Source organism: Carcharodon carcharias, chromosome 3 (assembly GCF_017639515.1).
Source record: "Carcharodon carcharias isolate sCarCar2 chromosome 3, sCarCar2.pri, whole genome shotgun sequence".
NCBI classification, from domain to species: Eukaryota; Metazoa; Chordata; class Chondrichthyes; order Lamniformes; family Lamnidae; genus Carcharodon; species Carcharodon carcharias.
In genome coordinates, this window is record NC_054469.1 from 130,719,106 (window position 1) to 130,739,473 (window position 20,368).

General features: G+C 45.5%; 1 protein-coding gene across 1 annotated transcript in view; it reads left to right on the plus strand.

Moving 5' to 3' along the window:
* The window catches only part of LOC121275947 (histone deacetylase 9-like), a 636,654-nt gene that overhangs the window by 115,932 nt on the left and 500,354 nt on the right, over nucleotides 1-20,368 (plus strand). The window contains exon 3 of the mRNA XM_041183848.1: nucleotides 818-968. Within this exon, the coding sequence (XP_041039782.1) occupies nucleotides 818-968 (151 nt within the window). The remainder of the gene's footprint in view (nucleotides 1-817; nucleotides 969-20,368) is intronic.

Consider the following 20,368-nt stretch of genomic DNA (forward strand, 5'->3'; position numbering starts at 1 on the left):
GAGTCTTTTTGGGCTCAATAGCCCATAGTTCCCTATTGTGCATCTCCTATGTAGTAGTTTAGAGAATCTGTGAAGGGGTCATGTTCCTACAGGAGTCAACTTCAACTGCTGGAAGTGTCTGCAACAGAATAAATATACATAATTACCTCTTCATGAGAAAGTGCACAAATTAAAGGGCAGTATCCAGAACTGTGTGTGTGTTATTTGTGGTACAGTGTAACTCACACTGTCATTTAGTTTCAGTTGAAACATTACTATCAGGAACTTCTGAAAACAATTGATTGATCATTTCAAGTCATGCTGGCTTACCTTCCATTGCGTTCAAACCAAAAACCCTATAATATATAACAGGAGAAAGTCCCATCCAGGTAGTTTATATTACTTAAGTCTTAGAAGTATGCGGTTTTGTCCCATTTTGTTCTTCCTTTTAAAAGCAAAAAACTTTACATCCAGTCCATCAGGAAAGATGGGGCAATTGCATGGCTGTGGGCTTTTTCATGTCAGCTGCCAACACATTCTGCAGGTCATATGATACAAGCAGCTCACCTATCCCCCTCCCCACCTCCGCACCCCAAGATGAATCACCTTCCTGATGTCTAGTGCTTCATCTTGTGGCCAAGCTAAGGATTGGTGTAAGTAAAGCTCAGGTAGCCAAGGCAAAGGACTCCACTGACTGGCAGCCTTGCAGCAACCTCTGGGTGAGATCCAACACTCAGCAGCTTGTGCCATCCCCTTGGTCAATCAGCCGTGAGACAGTTGTGGAACTGATAGATTCCTCTGCAATGTTTGTGTCCTAAGAGTTGCCTTTGTTTGAAAGCAACAACAGGAACTGCTAGCTGTGCAACACCAGCAGGAGCTTCTGGAACAGGAACGTAAACTGGAGAAACAGCGCCAGGAACAAGCGTTCGGACGACAGCTACGGGAACAGCACCTTCTAATTCTTCGAAATAAAGAAAGGGGCAGAGAAAGTATGTACTTCAATCCAGTCTTGCATCTGCTGTGTGCTGTTCTTTGTGCTTGAACTGAAAATCCATCAGACTTTTACAGACAAATGTTGATTGTATTTGTTAATGGAGCCAGCAATGGTACTAATACCATGCACTATGGATGATATAATTTTAACTCAGTGCACGAATGACCTCTTTGCAGCTTTATTTTTATTGCAATAATTATTTTCACCAGAGAAGAACCACTTTTTTTTAGTTGCTATTTTTTCTTCCTTTTCCCTCATATTTGAATTTTAAGACCAAAAACAAGAGAAGACATAATCATGTTATTGGTTTTAAGCGAAGAATTTACCAAACACCCTGAGTTCTCAGTTGGTTAATTTACCCAATGTGGTACTTGATCACAAATAATGAGGAAGATGCAGACTTTAGTACTACAATCATCCTCAGCTATTGGGGAAAAATCATCCAGAGTTCATACCCCTGGTGTCCATCCATTAACCTGTTGGAAGCTGATGCCTAGAATTTTTGTAGATTTTCTTCTGATCTCAACTAGCGGCTTTCCCAGAGTTTTCCCAGGTCTTCATTCTGTAGCAGACTATCCAGAAAGCCCCGTGCAATTCCATCTCTCTATTTTTGAGGATAAAATGAGGATAGGAATAGGCTTGGCTACAATGTCCATCTTTTATTGAATAACTTGCCAACATTTATTGTTCAAGCTCGCATAAAGAATTGCTGCTTGGCAAGATACTAGATAGCTGCCAGTATCTGTGAGCCCATACATCGGACAGAATTTTCTGCCTGTCAGGCAGGCGGGCCCGACCCAATCTCTGATGGGCGGGGAGCTGATCCTCACCAGAGAAGCGGACCGTACCGCCATTTTACATTGGCGGGCCAATTAAGGCCCGCCCAGTGTGACGCCCGGTGGGAAGTGCTATGCGCTTCCTGTGTGGGCGGGGGGGTGGAATTCCCCAAAATTGAGAGTGCGCTCTTTCACGCATGTGCAAAAAAGAGCGCACATCTCCCTGAGGCTATGTGCAGCCTCAGGGAGATTGCTTACACTTTGAAAAAGATTAAAAGTAGAGAAAAAAAAATTCCCTAACATGTCCCCCTCATGTGACAATGTCACATGAGATGGGACATGTTCATAATTTACACTATAACTTTATTAAACTTTTTAAACACTGCATGAAACCTCATCCTGCCGGTGGATGAGGTTTCATTTTTTTTCTATTTGCCGCCAGAACTCCTGGCCTGCCTGCCAACATTTAGGTTGGACGAGCAGGTCCTTTAATTGTTCAAATGATCCTGTCAATGGCTTCAATTGGCCATTGACAGGTCGGAGGGCCAGCAGCTGATTTTGCTGTGCCCCCGCCTACCTGAAAATTTAAATGGGGCGCGGTGACGTCGGAGTTCCACCCGATGTCATCCGCGTCATTTTATACGTCAGCGAGTGGGTCCTGCCCCCTGCTCGCCGATGGCAAAATTCTGCCCATCATCTTTGTCAGCAACATCAGGAGTTGAGATGGGGAGGGCGTGAAGGAGAAAATATATCCACTTTAGTACTTCTTCTGGTAAACCAACCTGGGCTGATATTATCATCTGAATGCCTAATGGCCTTAGCATTTATTAAAATGGCAGAGAGATGAAATACCATGAGCACATTAACAGCGCCCAGCAATAATTTCTGCCTTTATAGTTGGGTGATTTATTGAACACTAACTCACTTGTAGAAACCAGGCTAGTTCTTCCTGAGATGTGGCTGTAATTATTTCTCTCTTTCAACTAAAACAAAGAGCACAGTTGCAAACTTTTGGCAAAAACATTCAGCTTTTGCATATTACCATAAAAATCTAGATACCACATTTGCCGAAAGGAAATTGTGACATTCACTGATATTCTTACCTCATGGACTGTGAAATTAAGTAGATGATTTCTCAATGTTTCATTCATTATTTAAAAGCAGGAGGGATATCCTGGCACTCATATTTTCCCTCATGGATAGTGTGACATGTCTATAATTTTAATAATAAGTAGCCAGACAAAAAAGCATTTTTTTATTCTTTCACAGGATGTGGGCATCGCTGGCTGGGCCAGCATTTATTGCCTATCCCTAGTTGCCCTTGAGAAAGTGTTGGTTGAGAAATTGAGAAATCAGTTTAGTCTATCCTATACAGCTGAAAAGACGCCTTAAACAATTGCTGTGAAAGAGGAAGATGATGACACCTCGGGGGCGATTTCCATCTCTATTTTCAGAATAAGTTGGAGCATGATGAACATTTTTAGAACAACTCAATGCTGACTTTTTGCTTGAGGCTTGTTCGATGCAATTTTCTTACAGGCCTTGATTAGTCAACCAGCACTCCCTCCTGAATTATGCAGGAACTACATTATAATGTTTAAATTGTGTTTCAACTATGTGTTTAGCGCCCTGATGCAAATTTGGCCTTGCAGTGTGTGGAGTGAGGGCAGCTTGCATTCCTCTCCACTGGAACTGAATGTTAGGTGTCAAACAAGGGCTAACTGCTCCAAAAAAGGTTTCAAACTAGCTTTCCTGAGATTCCTGTGGGGCTACAAGCTGCGTGAATGCTCTCTTGTGTACGTGCCATGTCCTTTGTATTATGTCATCCATGGGATTACTTCTCTTTCCTTACCTATCTTGAGCAACCTAACTTACCTATCTTGGCTTGGTTGCATGAAGGAACCACTAGACTTTCCATCCTTTTCAGTCAGCGGCCCACTAATCCTCATTTGGAACTAGCAGCTTGCCATGAGTATGAAAGTGAGATCTTTTCACAAACATGGATTAAATCTTTCATTGATGTTAACAGGCTCTCTGCTCACTGCTCACTCAATGAATATCAACACCAAAAAATTAAAGAGTAATAGCAGTCTGTTTAAATAAGTTGCCAACTGTAAATGCACATATGTATAATGCACAAATCTATAAGTGCACATAAGCCATCTATTGTAAATGCACACATTGTAAAAATATTCAGGAGTGTTTCTTTGTGATTTTTTTTCCCAATTCTGTCCCTTTCCCTCCAGAGGCAGTGGTTGATATTGCTGACAATTCCATGGATCCTGTCAGCCATGGTAGACCAGCTATTTTTCAAATACATGACTCATTAAGATATCAGTCCTCTTATTAGAAACAATTCTATAACCAACATTTATTTTTTATTTCCTATTTTAATTTTATTAATAAATTATCTTGCTTGCTAAAAGTAAAATTACTGACTACAAATTGTCAATTCCAGCTCACCGAGAACAGCAAAGGGCACTTTAACAAACATCATTAGTTGCACGACATGGAACAAACCACAGTTCAAAGTTAGACATCACACAGTGATTCTGATATGTAAACAGTGCTGCCAGGAAACAATTTAAGTATAAATCAGTTCCAAATGCCCTGTCCTGGTACATGCTTTCAGTCAGTACTCAGTAGGAAAAGGTCAGCTACTGATGCCAGCAAAAGCTATTGTAAATAACCAACAAATAGCTTTGTGACGACAGTAAAATCTTTAGGTCAAAGCTGCAATGGTGTCACAGTAGGTATTTGGTGCCTTAACTTTACTAGTACTGATCTATGTAATAGAGAAAATGAAGCAGGAACTGAAGAACTGAACCAATGCAAAGCATGCCTTTAGAGGACTGTACAGTTCTTTGAAGATTCTATACTTGTTGAAAGGGGTCAGTGCAGAGACCTCCAACAGGGACCCATATATTTCATCAGCATAGTTTGATTTGGTTTATGGTTCACTCATTTCGGACTGCTTCAGTTTGCTTCTGATTCATTTAAAGGAGGTTTTTGTATTGCTAAGAATCAACAACAATTCTGTCATTTCCAGAACACCCCAGAATACAAGAAGAACTCCATTTGTATGGAAAACCTGGGAAGTAAATTGATATAGATGCAGTATGATGGAATAAAAGCAAAGAGCAGTATTAAGTTTTAGAAAATTTCACACCGCTGTATCACTTAGTATCATCTCCCAGCATGGTGAACTCAGTTGTGCTGAATCCTATATATAAGGCCAGCCTGCTGTATCCTGGTTATGCTGTCATGTATAAATGGGCACTCTCTTTTCACCACTTAAGGCAATTGCTAACATCCCTTTGCAAAGTGGTTCAAGTAAGCAGCCCTGCAATTATCAATGGTCTGAAAGACAGTTGTTCAGAAGTTCACTAAGTGCATTGAATGTGCAGGACAGAATGTAGTCATCCTGGTCTATGTTTTGTTAGCTGATTTCAGGGGTGGGACAGCATTAGAGCACTATAGTTAACCTCAGTTGTCCTTTAGGGTAGGCATCTAGTGGATGAGCTGGGTTTTTCTGGACCTATACATTTCCCCCTCCTGGAGAAGGGGAAAAAAATCAATTCTCTTTGCCACCCAATGACTCTGGCTGGAAAGTGCATGTATATGTAAATCAAGTATGGACAGAAATGGACTCAGTTGTGATGCCACACACAGTTGCATAGCCTGCCGACATTCAGCCCAGGCTCACAAGCAAAAAGTAACCATCTGGGCTAGAGACTAGAGGCATGTTGGCAGGTAGGTATACATGACCCAGCAAGGAAAGGAAAGAGGGAATATGAAAGAAAATGATTCATGGGGAACCAGGGCAAAGCCCACAGTATTGGTCTCATATATATCCAGAACCAGTACAAATTTGGTTATCATAAACTGCCAAGTGGCTGCTACCAGTTAGCCGTTAACATGTACAAAGGCTGAAGCATGTCAACTATAAAAGAAGCAAATAAAATAAGAATATCAATACATCAATTTTCTGTGCTCCCATTTGCTGCTTTTTGTGTATCTATTAAAATTTCTGCTGATAATGAGAGACTAGTCAGATGCCAGGGCTGCCAGTGTATTTTCCTATCTTTCTCCACCCACATTCTGCTTCTGTTAGTAAGATTAGCTGGCACCCGACAGCTCCACTCCTCTAAGCATTTGCTCACAATTCCAGTGGTTGGACCCAGGTGACGTGGCCAAGAAACTCTGAACCAATGGCAACTCGAAACTCCCAGGCTACAGAGTCAAGTGTTGCATTGCCTTTCTGGGTTTCCATTGCTAGTCCGTGCATCTCTGATTTCAGTAGTGTCATCATTTTTAAAGCTAGTGGAAAGTCTACTCATTTAAGCATGGAGTAGCGTGGTACTGAGTGTAACATCAGCTGGTAACCAGCTGGTGTTATTTCCACATACACACTACTGATTGGTACAATAGTGCGTTTTAGCAGGCAGTCTTAAATCAGCAGCTCCACAATGCTGATATCAGTGTTGGAGGATATATTACTTTTAGTAGTGTCACAGATGTTTTTAAAGGTGTTTCCCTAAAGTTACCCTTGAATAGTGTTGTATTTGTTTGTGTGTGTATGTTTTCTTACCTGTGGAGTGGGAAATTCAAGTTAAAATAATCTAGCAGCAAAGCGTTTTTACTTAAAAAAAGGTTAGTTCATTTCACTCTATTGCTGTGGAAGTTACTAATGCATACGCACACAAAGATTAGTTACAAATGAAGATAAAACGATACTTATAAAAATTGGATCAGCTTAGTCCATATTCAGTGCAAACCTGATATTTTTGAAGTCAAGATATTGCATTGTCTGAAATGAAAGTTTCCTAGGTTATAGAGTTGTCTTTGCTGCTGTGATAGCTTCCACTGTCGAAATGTCGGAGGGTGCTTTCACAGGTAGCTTAGTGAATAGAATCAGGCAGGTGGCAGAGAAGAGCTTCTTTAGATTCCTTTCAAAGAACTGCTGTGTGGCACTCTTTTAGCCTGGTTGGTCCCCCTCTCCCTAAGTTTGAAGTTCTTGTCTGCTTCTCTGAAGATGTTTTCAAAATAGTTCTCTATGGATCTGCCTCTTGTAAGCCATTGTCTCAAGAATGCTGAATCATGTTTGAAATAAGGCAACTGGTTAGGCCAGTACTCGGGCGCCTATCCTAGCCAATGTCTGTTTGAGGGCCCATTGAATTTCCAGGCCTGCATTCTCACCATGACGGAGAGGATCTTTGTTGTGGCGGAAATCCTGGAAATTGCAGAAAATTCTAAGTCCCACCCTGAACCCAGCATTTCCTATTTTCGCAGTGGCGGGACTGGAGTCAGACTGGGGTTTGAACATGCGTGATTTGTGGAGGCAGCTGGCCATTTAAATCACCAGCTGCATCCACCAAACTCGGATATTGGAAAACTAGTGGTTTGGAATCTGCAGTGTGCAGATTAAAACAAATAAGAGGAGGTCTGAATTTGGTGAATGTGTTTGGTTAACCAGGATACCCCTTTGAAGAGACAAGGTAACCCTTTAGATGGGGTCCTGGGACACTTTTGGGAGAGGTAAGATAAGCTTTGGGAGAGATAAGGCTGCCTTTGATATTGTTAAAATTAAACATAATTATGCACTTTTTACACACAAATTCATTGGAACTGTCAAGCTATCAAAGAGCTAACCAGCTGTCAAGGAACTGTTAAACAGCTGTCCAACTGACAAGGAGTTGTCCAGCTCTTAATGAACTGTCAAGGAATTGTCCAGTTGTCAAAGAACCGTCCAGCTGTCAAGGAACCGTTGAGCAGCTATCCAGCTGTTAAACCTACCCAGGAAGTGTCAAACCTGTTATTACTATCCAGGAAGTGTCAAAGCTGTAAAAGCTATCCAGGAAGTATCAAAGCTGTCAAGGAACTGTCCTAGGATACTAGGTGAGTTAACCTGTAGGTGTTAAGAGCAATAGATAGTGGGTGGTGGACAAGAATCTGAGCACAAATGTCTTTTGTGAGTCCACTCGAGATAAACATAGGCCCAGGTTTTTGCCATGACAGAGAGCCTCTCCATGTGGCAAAAATTCTGGAAATGGCAAAAATTTCTAAGTCTTGCTCCTTAACCTGGCAATTCCCATCTGAAGTCAGGCCAGGGTTTGTGAATGCACAATATGTGGAGGCAGCTGGCCATTTAAATCACTGGCTGCCTCCACTGAAGTGGGATTTTGGAAGACATATGGAATTCAGAGTGTGCAGAATAGAACAGATAAGAAGAGATCTGAACTGTGGATATATTTGAATAATCAGGGTACTGTTTTGGAGCGGTAAGTTATCCCTTTGGATAGGGTCCCAGGACACCTTTGGGAGAGGTAAGGCACCCTTTGGCACTATTAAAAATGTACATGATTGTGCATTTTTTACACACAAACTCATTGGAACTATCCAGCAAGCAAGGAACTGTTAAGGAGCTGCCTAGCTGTCAAACCTGTCAAAGCTATCCATGATATCCAGAAGCATCAAAGCTGTCAAAGCTATCTAGGAAGTGTCAAAGCTGTCAAGGAACTGTCTAAGGATACTAGTTGAGTTGGCATGAAGGGATAAGGATGAAGAGTGGTTGGTGGGGGGCATGGGTTGGTATGAATTGGCACTAAGTTGGCATGGGGGTATAGGGTCCATGGGGGTTGGGTAGAGGAGAATTAAGTTGGCTTAGGGAGTATGGGGTCAAGTGGGAAGACATGGGGTGGCATAGATTGACATGGATGGGGCTTAGGAAGTATGTGGAGGCTGAGGGACGAGGGCTGAAGGACTGTTTTTTTGTTCCATTATTATTTTTCATTTATTTAAACATAGTCCAGGGGCTCAAAGGCAGGCCTTGCACCCAGCCCGCCTCTGCACCTGGCAGCCTGCGTATTGGTTCTGTGGTTGCCCAGCTCCCCACACACCAGCCCCACCCTCCCCCCAACCCCCAACACCCTGACCAAAAATCCGACTTGTGGGCAGACACTTTTAAAGGACGGATTCACTGAGCCGGGAAATCTCCCGAATCAGTGAACCTAATCCAGGGATGCAATTCTGGGCCATAATCTGGTCCACGTCTGAGTGGTACGGATCAAATTTACAAGAGAAGTTGTATGATCATCAGGATCCATTTTGTTTCAGTTTTTTTTTAATCAATTCAATGTTTTTAAAGGTAACCTTAAAACACAGTCTCTTTCAAAATTTGTAACACTGTCATGAAAATACTGTTGTGACAGTACTCACCTCCGCAGCTGGGGTACCATGGACAGAACTGGGTGAGACTTTTTATTGCCTCACATCTAGTTGCTGGATTTTTTTGAATAAGTGCATTAGGGATTTTTGAACCAGCAGTTTAAATATGCCAATATGGGTTATCTTGCTGAGAGGAGCACTGTAGTAGAGAAAATGCTGCTTGAAATATCAACCATCCACCAATTTCTATTATATGTTTAGGCAACATCCTCCATTGTTACCATATTTCCACTCTACTAGAAAATACTTGCTGTTATGTTATAGCGACAATAGTTCAATTAACCCACTAATGCAGAACAATAATCACTTTAGAAAAAATTATTTTTCTCCATTATGCATTAATTTATAATAAACATCGCGCATAGAGCAATCAAAAATATGTTGCCACTGTATTGATTTTGTTATCAATGTACTATATCTCTTTAATCCAGATTTCATTTCACACTCTGAAAGTTGCACCTTTTTGAGTAACCATTCTATAGTTTAAGGAATTGTTAGAATATATTATTAAAGTCTTTATAATTGGCTGGATTTTACAACCCCCATTCGACACCCAACACTGTTGGCTGGTTGGCAGGCAAGTGGGTGGTGCCTAAACTGTTATGATTGCCATGCCCACCGCCTACCAACCTGGCCAAAGTCCAAGCCCCACTGCAATTTTACAAGCTGCAGGGCAGTTGTCAGGATGCCTGCCTGTCCCTTGGCCAAATGAGGCCCTAAAGTGCCTAATTAATGACCACTTAAAGTCCTCAGCCCACCAGCATTGGGATTTGATCAGCAGCAAGAAAGGCCCTCATGAAGTATCTAGCCAGGCAACTTTCAACGCATGGGCTGGTCATAAGCAAGTGGGGGTGGTGGTGGTGGGGGGGCTAGGTGCGGCAGGGTTGCCTCTTTAACAGGCCTCTTGGGCCACCGCCGGTTCTCCTCCTCCAGACATGTCTACCCCGGTCCTCCATCATGCCCTCACCAGGATATGCCAATCTAGCCCTGGAGAGAGCCCCTGACTTACCTCTGGTCCCGGTTCCAGTGCAGAATGCCTTACTGCAGCTTCAATACAGTAATGCCGGTGGCCGCCACTCCCAGGGGTGCTGCTGGTACGGGAGAGCTGCTGGCCTCTGACTGGCCACCAACTCTATGAGGCAGAGGCGTGGAAGTCCCATCTCAAGCCAATTAAATCAGCCGTTAAATGACCATGGGGTGAACCTGGTAACCGGAGGTGGGTTCACCTCTGGCTTTTGCATGTGGGAGCAGGACTACAGCCCCCCAAAATAAAATACATCCCAATGTGTCAGGCACTCTGTATAAAGGAAACTGTTTTGATAAGTTTGCGGGCCGGCACTTTTTCAAATGTTTCATAACCTTTATGAAAAGTCACTAAGCAGTAGAATGCTGCACTAATCATAAATATATAGTAAAATATTTATGACAAGATCACATTACTGTGTCCAGTAAACAAGCTATTATAATAGCAACATTGGAATGAACTAATAAATAAATACATAACTACAATTATAATTTATAATTAATTGATAATAGCTTGTATTATGCATTGATGGTGAACTGATATTCTGACTATATATTCAGATTTGCTAATATATTACTATTGAGAATTTGAGTGTGCTGTAAATACTTTCAGTAGCATTAGTCACTCCTACTGATGCTCCGAGCATCTCATTTTACTGGCACTGTCCTGTATTTATTTTGAAGATAATCTAAGTGCAGGCAGAGAGGGAGTATAATAATAGCATCATTGTGTGGCCAGAACTGGATAGTCGTGACTCTTGGACATGTTGCCATGTGCCTCTTTTTATGAAAACAGGCCAAGAAAACACTCAGGCCAGGAAATTCCTCAAAGCCACACCTGGTCTGCTGGTGCTACTTTGCCAGCAGTGCAGTGGAAAGCTTGTTTGCACGTGTAAACAGTGCTTCTGCTGCACTTTCGCTGATGTAATGCTGACATAGTGAGAGCGGCTTTAAGGAACTCCCTGGCCTAGATGAGGCAAGGTCTGATGTGAATTAATAAGCTGCTTTTTTTGAAAGCCTTTCTGTGGACTCGTAAGATCCCAAAATGTGATATTTCTCCCTCCCCATTATGGGTCACATATGTGTTAGCTCTTTGGTTCACATTCAAAGACTGTGGACCCAATTTCGACGGTCTGGACTTCCAAGTGGTGGGCGAGGGTGAGGAGGAGTTCTTAAGGTTGGACGGGCAGCCCTGACAATTAGTTTAATTAGAATATTAATGGCCTTAACAGGCCTTTGACAGTTCACAGGGGCGCAGCTAAACTCCGGTGCGCACGCCGAACTGAAGATCGGAATGACAGACGGTGACATCGGGATGCACGCCCAACCTCACTGCGCGTCATTTTACAAGTAGGTATGTGGGGCCCCTCCCCTGCACGCCGAGCAGAAGATTCTGGCCCAGGAAACCTGGTTGGCCAGGTTTAAATTTAAAAATGGTGGTAAAATCTGAGGCAGGCAACCTCATCAGTGACACACTTTCTGGGAGCTGGTTGGTTAACCTCAAACCCTCTGTCCAAACTCAAATCCAAAGCGGATGGGTTCAAGGCATGTTGGGTTTGGGTTTGAGATTTAAAAAATTTTTATATCCCTCTGACCCGAACCCACCAGTTTCTGGAGTTAAAATTTCCTTCCATGTATTCCTCACTCAGTTGTCTGCAGAGCTGAAGTTCCACCTGGACCCAGGAGTCAAGAACACACTTGGAAACCTACTCAAGGGATGTGCAACTCCTTTGCCTGGCATATTGAGTTCTTGTGCAGTTGGGTACTTCTGCAATATATGACAGGCCCCAAGACAGCAGTGCAGCTGGAACACTGTGGATCCCATCTTCACGCTGGTATGGCAGGTGGGCATCACTCTTGGGTTATGTCCTTGGTTGCCTTCTCTTCCATTCACCACTTGGCTGAAATATCTGCAACCAATGACCTGCTTTTCTTGCCCATCATGGCACTATATCTGGTGGTCTCTTACATCTGGCCCATTAAAAAGTGGAAGCAAATATACAACAGTCTATGAAGGTCGTTTAATATTAAGAGACAGATTTTAGGAAACAGTTCCAGGTAATTTAGAATCAAAAGCAAAATACTACAGATACTGAGAATATGAAATAAAAACAGAACATGCTGGAAATACTCAACAGGTCTGGCAACATCTGTGGAAAATATAACAGTTAACATTTCCAGGTGATGACTTTTCAATCTGGTTACTTAATCAGAACTGGGTAGTTGGATACATGTGCTGTTTATCTTGTGGCCTTGTGAACACAGGTAAACCATTACATGGATACAGATACCAGATGCTTCATGCTATCCCACTCAGTTAGTCAGCTGATGGCTCAGGCTGGAAATAGGCAGCCATACAAATGTCAGAAAACTCAAGACAATGGGTAGAATCTTAATTGTCAAGAGGAGCCAGGTTTATGGGAGTAATGGTAGTTAAAACCCTGAAAAGTGAAATCAGGGTGGGATTCCAACATCATCCCCTCCACTCAGGGATTACATTTTGGGGTGGGAGTGCGATGTTGTAATATGCAAATAGGTATTTAACTGATGTTGTAATCAAGCCTTCTGGCTTTAACAGACAGCATGTATCCCGAGTCATCTGAGTCACCAAGGTGAATGCACAGTGGGGAGTGCTTCTTCAGTAAAACTGGCGGGCGGGAAGGCTTTGATCAGTAAAACTGAGGAGCTCCAGCCATGGCCAGGTGAGAGGCATGCCGCACAGAACCTTTCTTCTCAGAGAGTGCTTTCAATGCTTGCCAACTTTTTAGAAGTTAGGTGACCTGTCTTGCACCTTACTTACTTTCAGTTTCCAGCTGCCAGCCTTCACTGTGGCATAGGACATGCTTATGGAGCTGCACCTTGCACCTCTGGAAGAAGAGGAGCAGCAACAAAACACCAAGAGCAACACTAGCAGCAGCACCAACTACCTTCTCCTCAGCCACATGTTGCTCTACAGGGCAAAGGTTATGGACACTGAGATCCAGCTCGAAGGAGGTGAGACCCCAACACAGGGCCTACAGGCAGAGGGTCAGCTCTTTTGACATGTGTGAGCACCAGTGCCTCAGGAGGCTCAGCTCCCATGGCAGGTTATTGCTGACATCTGGAGCCTCCTAAAAGAAGACACCCTTCACTGTGGGCCAGGTGACCATTTCATTTCCAGTGACTGGCAATGTGTCAGGCACTCTAGTGTCTTGCACCCCCTCCCCTCCCACTGCCACCCCCCCTGCCCCCCAGCCCAGCTGACTGCTTTGCCCTGAGATTTTTGCATGCTTCTCCTGTAAGGAGAGAAAGCTGACAGTTATGAGTGTTAGAAATGGATTTTGTAGAGAGGAGGGAAGGACAACATTTGTCAAGGGTGACTGAGAATCATGAATGCAAGAGAGCAATAGACTGAAGGTGAGAGGATGAGTTAAGTGTTGGCTGTTCTGGGGGAATGTGAGGAAGTCCCTGGAGAGAGAGAGGAAAGAGTGATGTGGTGGTCTGAGGAGTGATGTGCAGGATGCTGGGAAAGTCAGAGTGTGGGGCTTGGCACCTGAAAGCGTTCTGCCACTCAATTTTCCTGCACCCCCGAGGTCCTGGATCCTCTTGATGCACTCTCTCCAGGTTGGAGGGACCCTGCTGCTGATTTTCTTGGTCTCCTCTATGCTTGCCTGCTTGGTTGAAGAAGCTGGCCCCTTCTGTCTTTAGGAGAGCTCACCTCACTGTACTTCCTCGGAGCTTACAGCAGGACCTCCAGGCAAGAGGGAGACACAGCCGGGGAACAGCCTTCCCAGCTCTCTTCTCCATGCCTGTGGTTGCTGCAACCTCAGGAAATCATGTCCAGTAGAAACTTTCTAACCCCCAGGCTGGGGCCCTTTTAATTAGAAACCCTTCTTTTGACAAATTCAGCACAACTTCTCACCCACCCTCTCTGGTCAGGAAACCCAGAAACAGGATGCTAATATTGTGGCTCAGTTAAAGAGCCACGGATAAGCCAACTTTAACAGCAATCAGGTTTCAATCTGCTACAGGTCCCACCATTTTGGCTGGCACTAACATTTCAATGCTTCACCTGTCTGAGTCTGGGGTTTAGACATTTGGCCACGTAGCTGTCTTCAAGACTTGATTTGATTTCTAGGCCCAGGTGTTTTAAATGTAGGAATGGAGACCACAAGATAAAAAAATGCCAGATTCTTAGAAATCTTGTTATGTATAGACACCACAAGGTGATCAGTACATGCTGAACCTTGGCTTTCCAGACATACTTGCCATTGGCTTAGAGTTTAATATTCATTTCTCTAGATGCACTATTTGGATTCTTAGAAATATTTTTTCAGCTTTACTGCATGCGCAATAGTCTGTTGGAGCAGATCAGTTGTCTGTTGTTGAATCCATCTGGTTTTCAGTCATTGTATTCATTGGAATACGAATTAGGTTGCTTCTATAATTACTACTTATACCTTGATGATGAAAATTTACCTGTTAGTTTCTTAAATTTCTGCCTATGTCTGTGAGACATTAAATAATAAACCAGGAGAATAGCATGCTTGACAATAGCATGGAATATACTTTAGGCAACATTGACACAAGAAAGCACCACAAGTGTTTTTTTGCTCAGTGACATTGCATGTTGCCTGTTCAATTTTATCCTATTTGTGGTATCTGACACAATTCCAATGCCCATATAAAACTATCAATATGATTCACCCACTTTAAAAATTGGATCAATATTTGATTTAATCAATGGCAAACCTCAAATTCCACCACCCCATTTACTGGACCCACATCTAATGATCCAAAATAAAGAAAACACATTGCTTTCATGAGGTTTAACAATATTCCAACATTTCTAACCTCCAAGTTTTGATAAAGACTCTCGCAGCTTTCTTTCTTACTGTCTGACTTTGGGTGGAATTGCCCCAGATTTGCACTAATTGCAGTAGCGGTCGGGTAAAATGACATGTTACGCGCCAGCCGCAGTGGCAACTTTTCACATCGTATTGTCCCAGACCAACCGGCCTAATAATGCATTTCCGAGAAACACGCCATTTCGATAGTGGGCAGGCCCTCATTTGCCCGCCACACCATTACCTCACTGCTTCAGCACACCAGGTGCCATACTTAAAATCCAACCCTGTGCACATACGTCAGTGTTTCCAGCCCACGACTGCTGCAAAGAAGACATGGTCCCAAAAAGCAAAAGGACTGCAGCTCCCAGGTTCAATGATGCATCCCTCGAGAGCCTTTTGGATGCAATGGAGGCCCACCGTGATGTCCTCTACCCTCGCTCTAGCCACAGGATGGGCAGCAACCTCAATAATCCAGCTTGGGAGGCGGTGGCAGTGGTGGTCAATGCCAATGCCCTGCAAAAGAGGACAGCCATCCCCTGTCACATGAGGATGAATGATCCCCTCATTCTGTCATGGTAAGTCACTCTTCGCATCACTCTCATCTCACACACTCACAAACCCATTGCACAACGTCAGGGCCATCACTCACTGCCAGTTCAAGGGACATCACCATTCACTCTCTCACACACACCTTCATTGCATTCATCCTGTCCATGGGACCACTCACCACCCACATGTGCTAGGCATACTTATCATCTGGACTGGCAGGCATCCTGTTTAAACTCTCTCCATCTCTATTTATGCAGGACAAACTGGCACACAACAACAGGGAGAGGTTGCTTACTGGTGGAGGATTGCCTGAAATCAAGGTCCTTACAGACTTTGAAAACAGAGCCATCCACCTGGCCAGCGAGGATCTGGACCATTCCTGTGCTGACAGTGAAGACAGCGGTGCTCTATTAAGTGAGGATCCAGCAATGCAACATCCATCAGACAACCATGCCGTGAGTGATGTGTCCTCTTTCACAGGCCACTCCCATGCACTAATTATCTCTTCTTGCTTTTGCAGGCACATCTGCCAAACACCCAATGGAGTCCATGATCCAGGGCCTCCAATCCACTCTCAAAGAAACCTCTGAAAAGGAATCTGGAGGCACTATCCTTGAAGTCCCAGCACAGCGCTCACCCACACCCTCCACCAGCGCAGAGACACACACCTCGATGGGACCTAGCTTTAGAGTAGCCTCGGGATCACAATCTGGTGAGCACATCACTCTGTCTGATCCCCAGCAGGCAACGGCATGGGCTTCTCAGGTGTCCGGCACTCATTGGACTGCTGGAGGCCAGAACGTTGCTGAGTCCGAGTCAGATGACGAGACTCTGGACTCGGTGATGTCACAGTTGCTGGAACTGCAAAGGCAAGCTCGGGAAGATCAGGAATGGATGCCCATTGCACTCCTTAGATTGCAAGGCATGATGGAGGAGGCTGTCTGTCTTCTGGCTGAGGTGATGGCGCTGGCATCTCAATGCACCGAGGTCAAGACTGGCAGGATGGCAGCCACCATGGAGAACTTGGTCCAGGATGTCACTGCTGCACTACTGCACTGGCTTAACTCCATCACCAATGCCATAGGTGGCCTCCAACAGTGTATATGCGAGAGGGGTGTGGGGCAGCTTGGTCTCACCCATAGTGATGAGGATCAGCAGGTGTACTTCCTGGGGCCATCCATCCAGGTGACTCCGGGAGTGTCCAGCCCATTCGAACCCCCTCTTCCTGTGACCGCAGCAGTTCCAGTTGCACAGGTTGACGAGGGTCCCACTGTCCAATAGCAGGACCCCAAAGGCAGGCTGGGGCCCTCCAGGTCTCAGCTCTCCAGAGGACGCTCGCCAAGGTTGTCACAGACAGAGCGAAGCAGTCAGCAGGCTACCTCCACCTCCACTGTGGCTGGGTGGGGAGCACCAGGGTTAGGAAAATTAAGAAGATGTAGTTGCACAGCCTGAGCATGGGTGTTAATCAATTGTACATACTAAGATAAAAGCAAAATACTGCGGATGCTGGAAATTTCACCACATTTCTATATTTCTTTAGTTCTGATGAAGAGTCATACGGACTCGGAACATTAACTGTATTCCTCTCCGCTGATGCTGTCAGACCTGCTGAGTTTTTCCAACTATTTTTGTTTTTGTTCCAGTTGTACATACTGTTCACTATTGTCAGTAAACTCCCAAGAATGTCTCCCTGCCTATGGCTCCTTGTTCTAATGAGCAGTGTTCATGTCACAGTTGCGAAACCTTTCTGCACAAGATACAGGCAGGTGTCTCAGTCCAAGGCCTTTTCCCTGTGTCTTGCATAGCCTTCAGACCACAGTGATGGTCCGGCCTCACACTCCCTGGACACATTACTGATTCCAGTACCTCAATGGTGCTTGTCATTGCTGCCAGAATGTTATGGGCAGGCGCCACAGAGTTCCATCATTCTCTGTGTGCTCTCAGCACCTTTAAGATGGGGCTGGCTCCCATCTCTTCAGTATCTGTGATCAGTGACGCTGTGCTCCTGAAGGGCTCAGGTGCTGAAGGCTGACAAAGGATCAGATGCTTTTAAAGTTTCATGGCTGTGTCTCTATGATATGACCCTGATCATGGAGTGCAAGCGAGCAGCCCTTGGCCAGGCAGGAGTCAGATGTTCTCAGAGGCTATGTGAAGATCTATGGATTGTTCTCACTGCATGTCATCATCATCCTCCTGGAACCTAGTGATAATCAGGGGTTCCACTGCATCTCCATGACTCGAGCATTATCACAGAAGGTATTTGCATTGCCATAAGCCAGACTGGACTCAAATGTTCATAGTTGCAGTGTGAGGATATATGGTGTCTCCTCACTGCATGTCGTCATCATGCTCCACAAATCTAGCAGCTATGAGAGCTGCCCAAGTGCACCTGTCTCACCTAGCTAGTGCGAGGGCCTCATCCCCGCCATCGTCGCCTTCAAGCACATCCTCACCCTCATCCCTGTTGGCATCCGCATTGCAGGACACCTCCAGCTCCTCCATCGCCTCCTCACCCAGCTCCTCTCTGCGTTGCAGCACCAGGTTGTAAAGGGTGCAGCAGGTGACAACAATGCATGACACCCTCTGTGGACTATATTGCAGGGCACCACCAGACCAGTCCAGGCCCGGAAACTCACTTTCAGCATCCCAATGGTCTGCTCCACCAAGTTGCAAGCTGCTTCATGAGCCTTATTTTAGCATCACTCTTCTGTAGTCTGAGGCTGCTGCCCGAGTGTCATCAGCCACATCTTCTGCGGGCAGCCCTTGTCCCCAAGGAGCCAGCCCTGCAGCTTCTGTGGACCCTGGAAGACTTCAGAGATCTGTGAGCGACTCAGGATGTAGATGTCACGCATAATCCCTGGAAACCATGCGCACACCTGCAGGATGCATTTCTGATGGTCGCACACCAGCTGCACGTTCAGCAAATGGAATCCATTGCAGTTGATGTAGTCCACCGTGTGTTGCAACGGAGATCTGAGTGCCAAATGAGTGCAGTCGATGGCACCCTGCACTTGTGGGAAACCCGATATCTAGGCAAATCTAATCGCTCTTGCGCCCTGGTTGTCCTGGTCCCGGCTGAAATGCACAAAGTTGTATGCCCTCGCGAAGATGGCATCCGTGGTCTCATGGATGCATTTGTGGATGGAGACTTCTGATATCCCACAGAGGTCACCTTTGGAGTCCTGAAAGGAGCCATTAGCATAGAAATTGAGCACCACTGTCACTTTCACGGCCACTGGCAGTGGGGTCAAACCCTGCAGTAGCTGGCAGATGTGACCAACCAGTTCCCTAAACATCCACAGCTTTTGGCAGCATTGGTTCTCATCATCTGCAGGAATGAAACGCAGTGTCAATAGATCCTGATTCTAGCTAGGCACTCACCAGCGACAGCTCACTGTGCCTCTTTGGCAGCGTGTGTGGGAGCCCCAGTCACCGCTTCTTCCAGAGGGTGCCGCTCCTCCGTCTGTGCAGCCAGGCACCTCAGTCGCTCTCTTCTCCGTTGTCTCTGCTCTCTGTAAGCCACAAGGCAGGCTCCTTGATCCTGATGTACTCCTCCTGCAGAATGAAAGAGAGAAATGTTGGCATGGGTTTACTAAGAATCTGTCTTGTTTAAGTCTGAAGGCCCCTTAATGCATCCTGGAGAGTGCAGGCCACATTTGGATGGCCAGAGTTTAGTGCGCTGCATAGCTGCCCAAAACCCTACCCACCTCTGCCCCAATCCATCCGACCGATTGGCATCAGCTTTGCCCATTGGACTGCATACTGTGCTCTCAGCTCAGGCGCAGGCATTCTCCTAACCCGTGCTGCAAAGCTGCACTGTTAGCTTAAGCCATGGGGGAGACTGGTCCAAACCAGGATGATGACATTGCAAGCGGCTATGAGCGCCTCCACCGGTGACTGCTCCATGGCCAGCTTTAGCAAGAAGATTGTACAACATGCCCAGTCGTCCAACTGTTTTACAATCCACTAAGATGCTCATTACTTTGCGGCCTGTACCCAAGGGGTAAAATGTTCTGGAGCACTTGGTGGTATTTTGATGTCACTGCGTTGCTTGAGCGGGCAGATAAGCTAGAGGCCCGATTCTAATCATATCAATGTGGCTGTGCCTGAACTGTCCCAGCTACAGAGGAATGGTCACTTTATACAAGGTTTCCCTAATGGGTGGCCATTTCCCTCATGCATGCCCCCCACACTGCATGTGCTTGTGCACTACCTTCAACCGCAGGGCAGCCCTTGCCCCCCTCCCCTCCCACAACACTCATCAACCGCAGGGCAACCCTTGCTCTCCCTCAATGCACCTCAACCGCAGGATAGCCCTTGCCCCCCCACCATCACGCCTCAGCCGCAGAGTAGCCCTTACCTTCCCCAACTCGCCCTAACCGCAGGGCGGCCCTTGCAGCCCCCCCACTGACAACGCACCTCAATCACAGGTCAGCCTTTGCCCCCCCACCCCATGCCCCCTCAACCTTGAATTCCTACAGGCAACCTGGGCGAGCACTCCGCAACATTACACCTCCAAGTTCCCCTCAAAGTGCAGCCCACCAAACGCAGGTATTTTATACGCTATTGTGGGTGGATGATCCAGCAGGGGGATGATTCTGGCGTGCTTGGCTTATAATAATATGCAGATGTATTCCAATGAGACATCTGATGGCGGGAAACACAGCCCGCCATTGGCAGGTGGAGGGGACAATCACAAACTGTTTTAACAACATTGTGAAACCAATTTTTGGCCTTCTCACCATAATGTAGCCACTGAACACGCCCAACGCCAGCAGGCACGGGCGATTCCACCCTTTATACTTTTATCCAGTGTATTCACAGCCAGAAACAGATCAAAGACTCTTGAGAACAGGCTGGATTTTACCCACCAACCCCCCCACTTACTGGGCATGTTTTCAACTAGCTCATCACCTTCCCAACTACCAAGGACCTGGACCCCATAATACGGTTGGTGGGCGGGCGCCAAAGTCAGAAGCCCGCCTGCCATT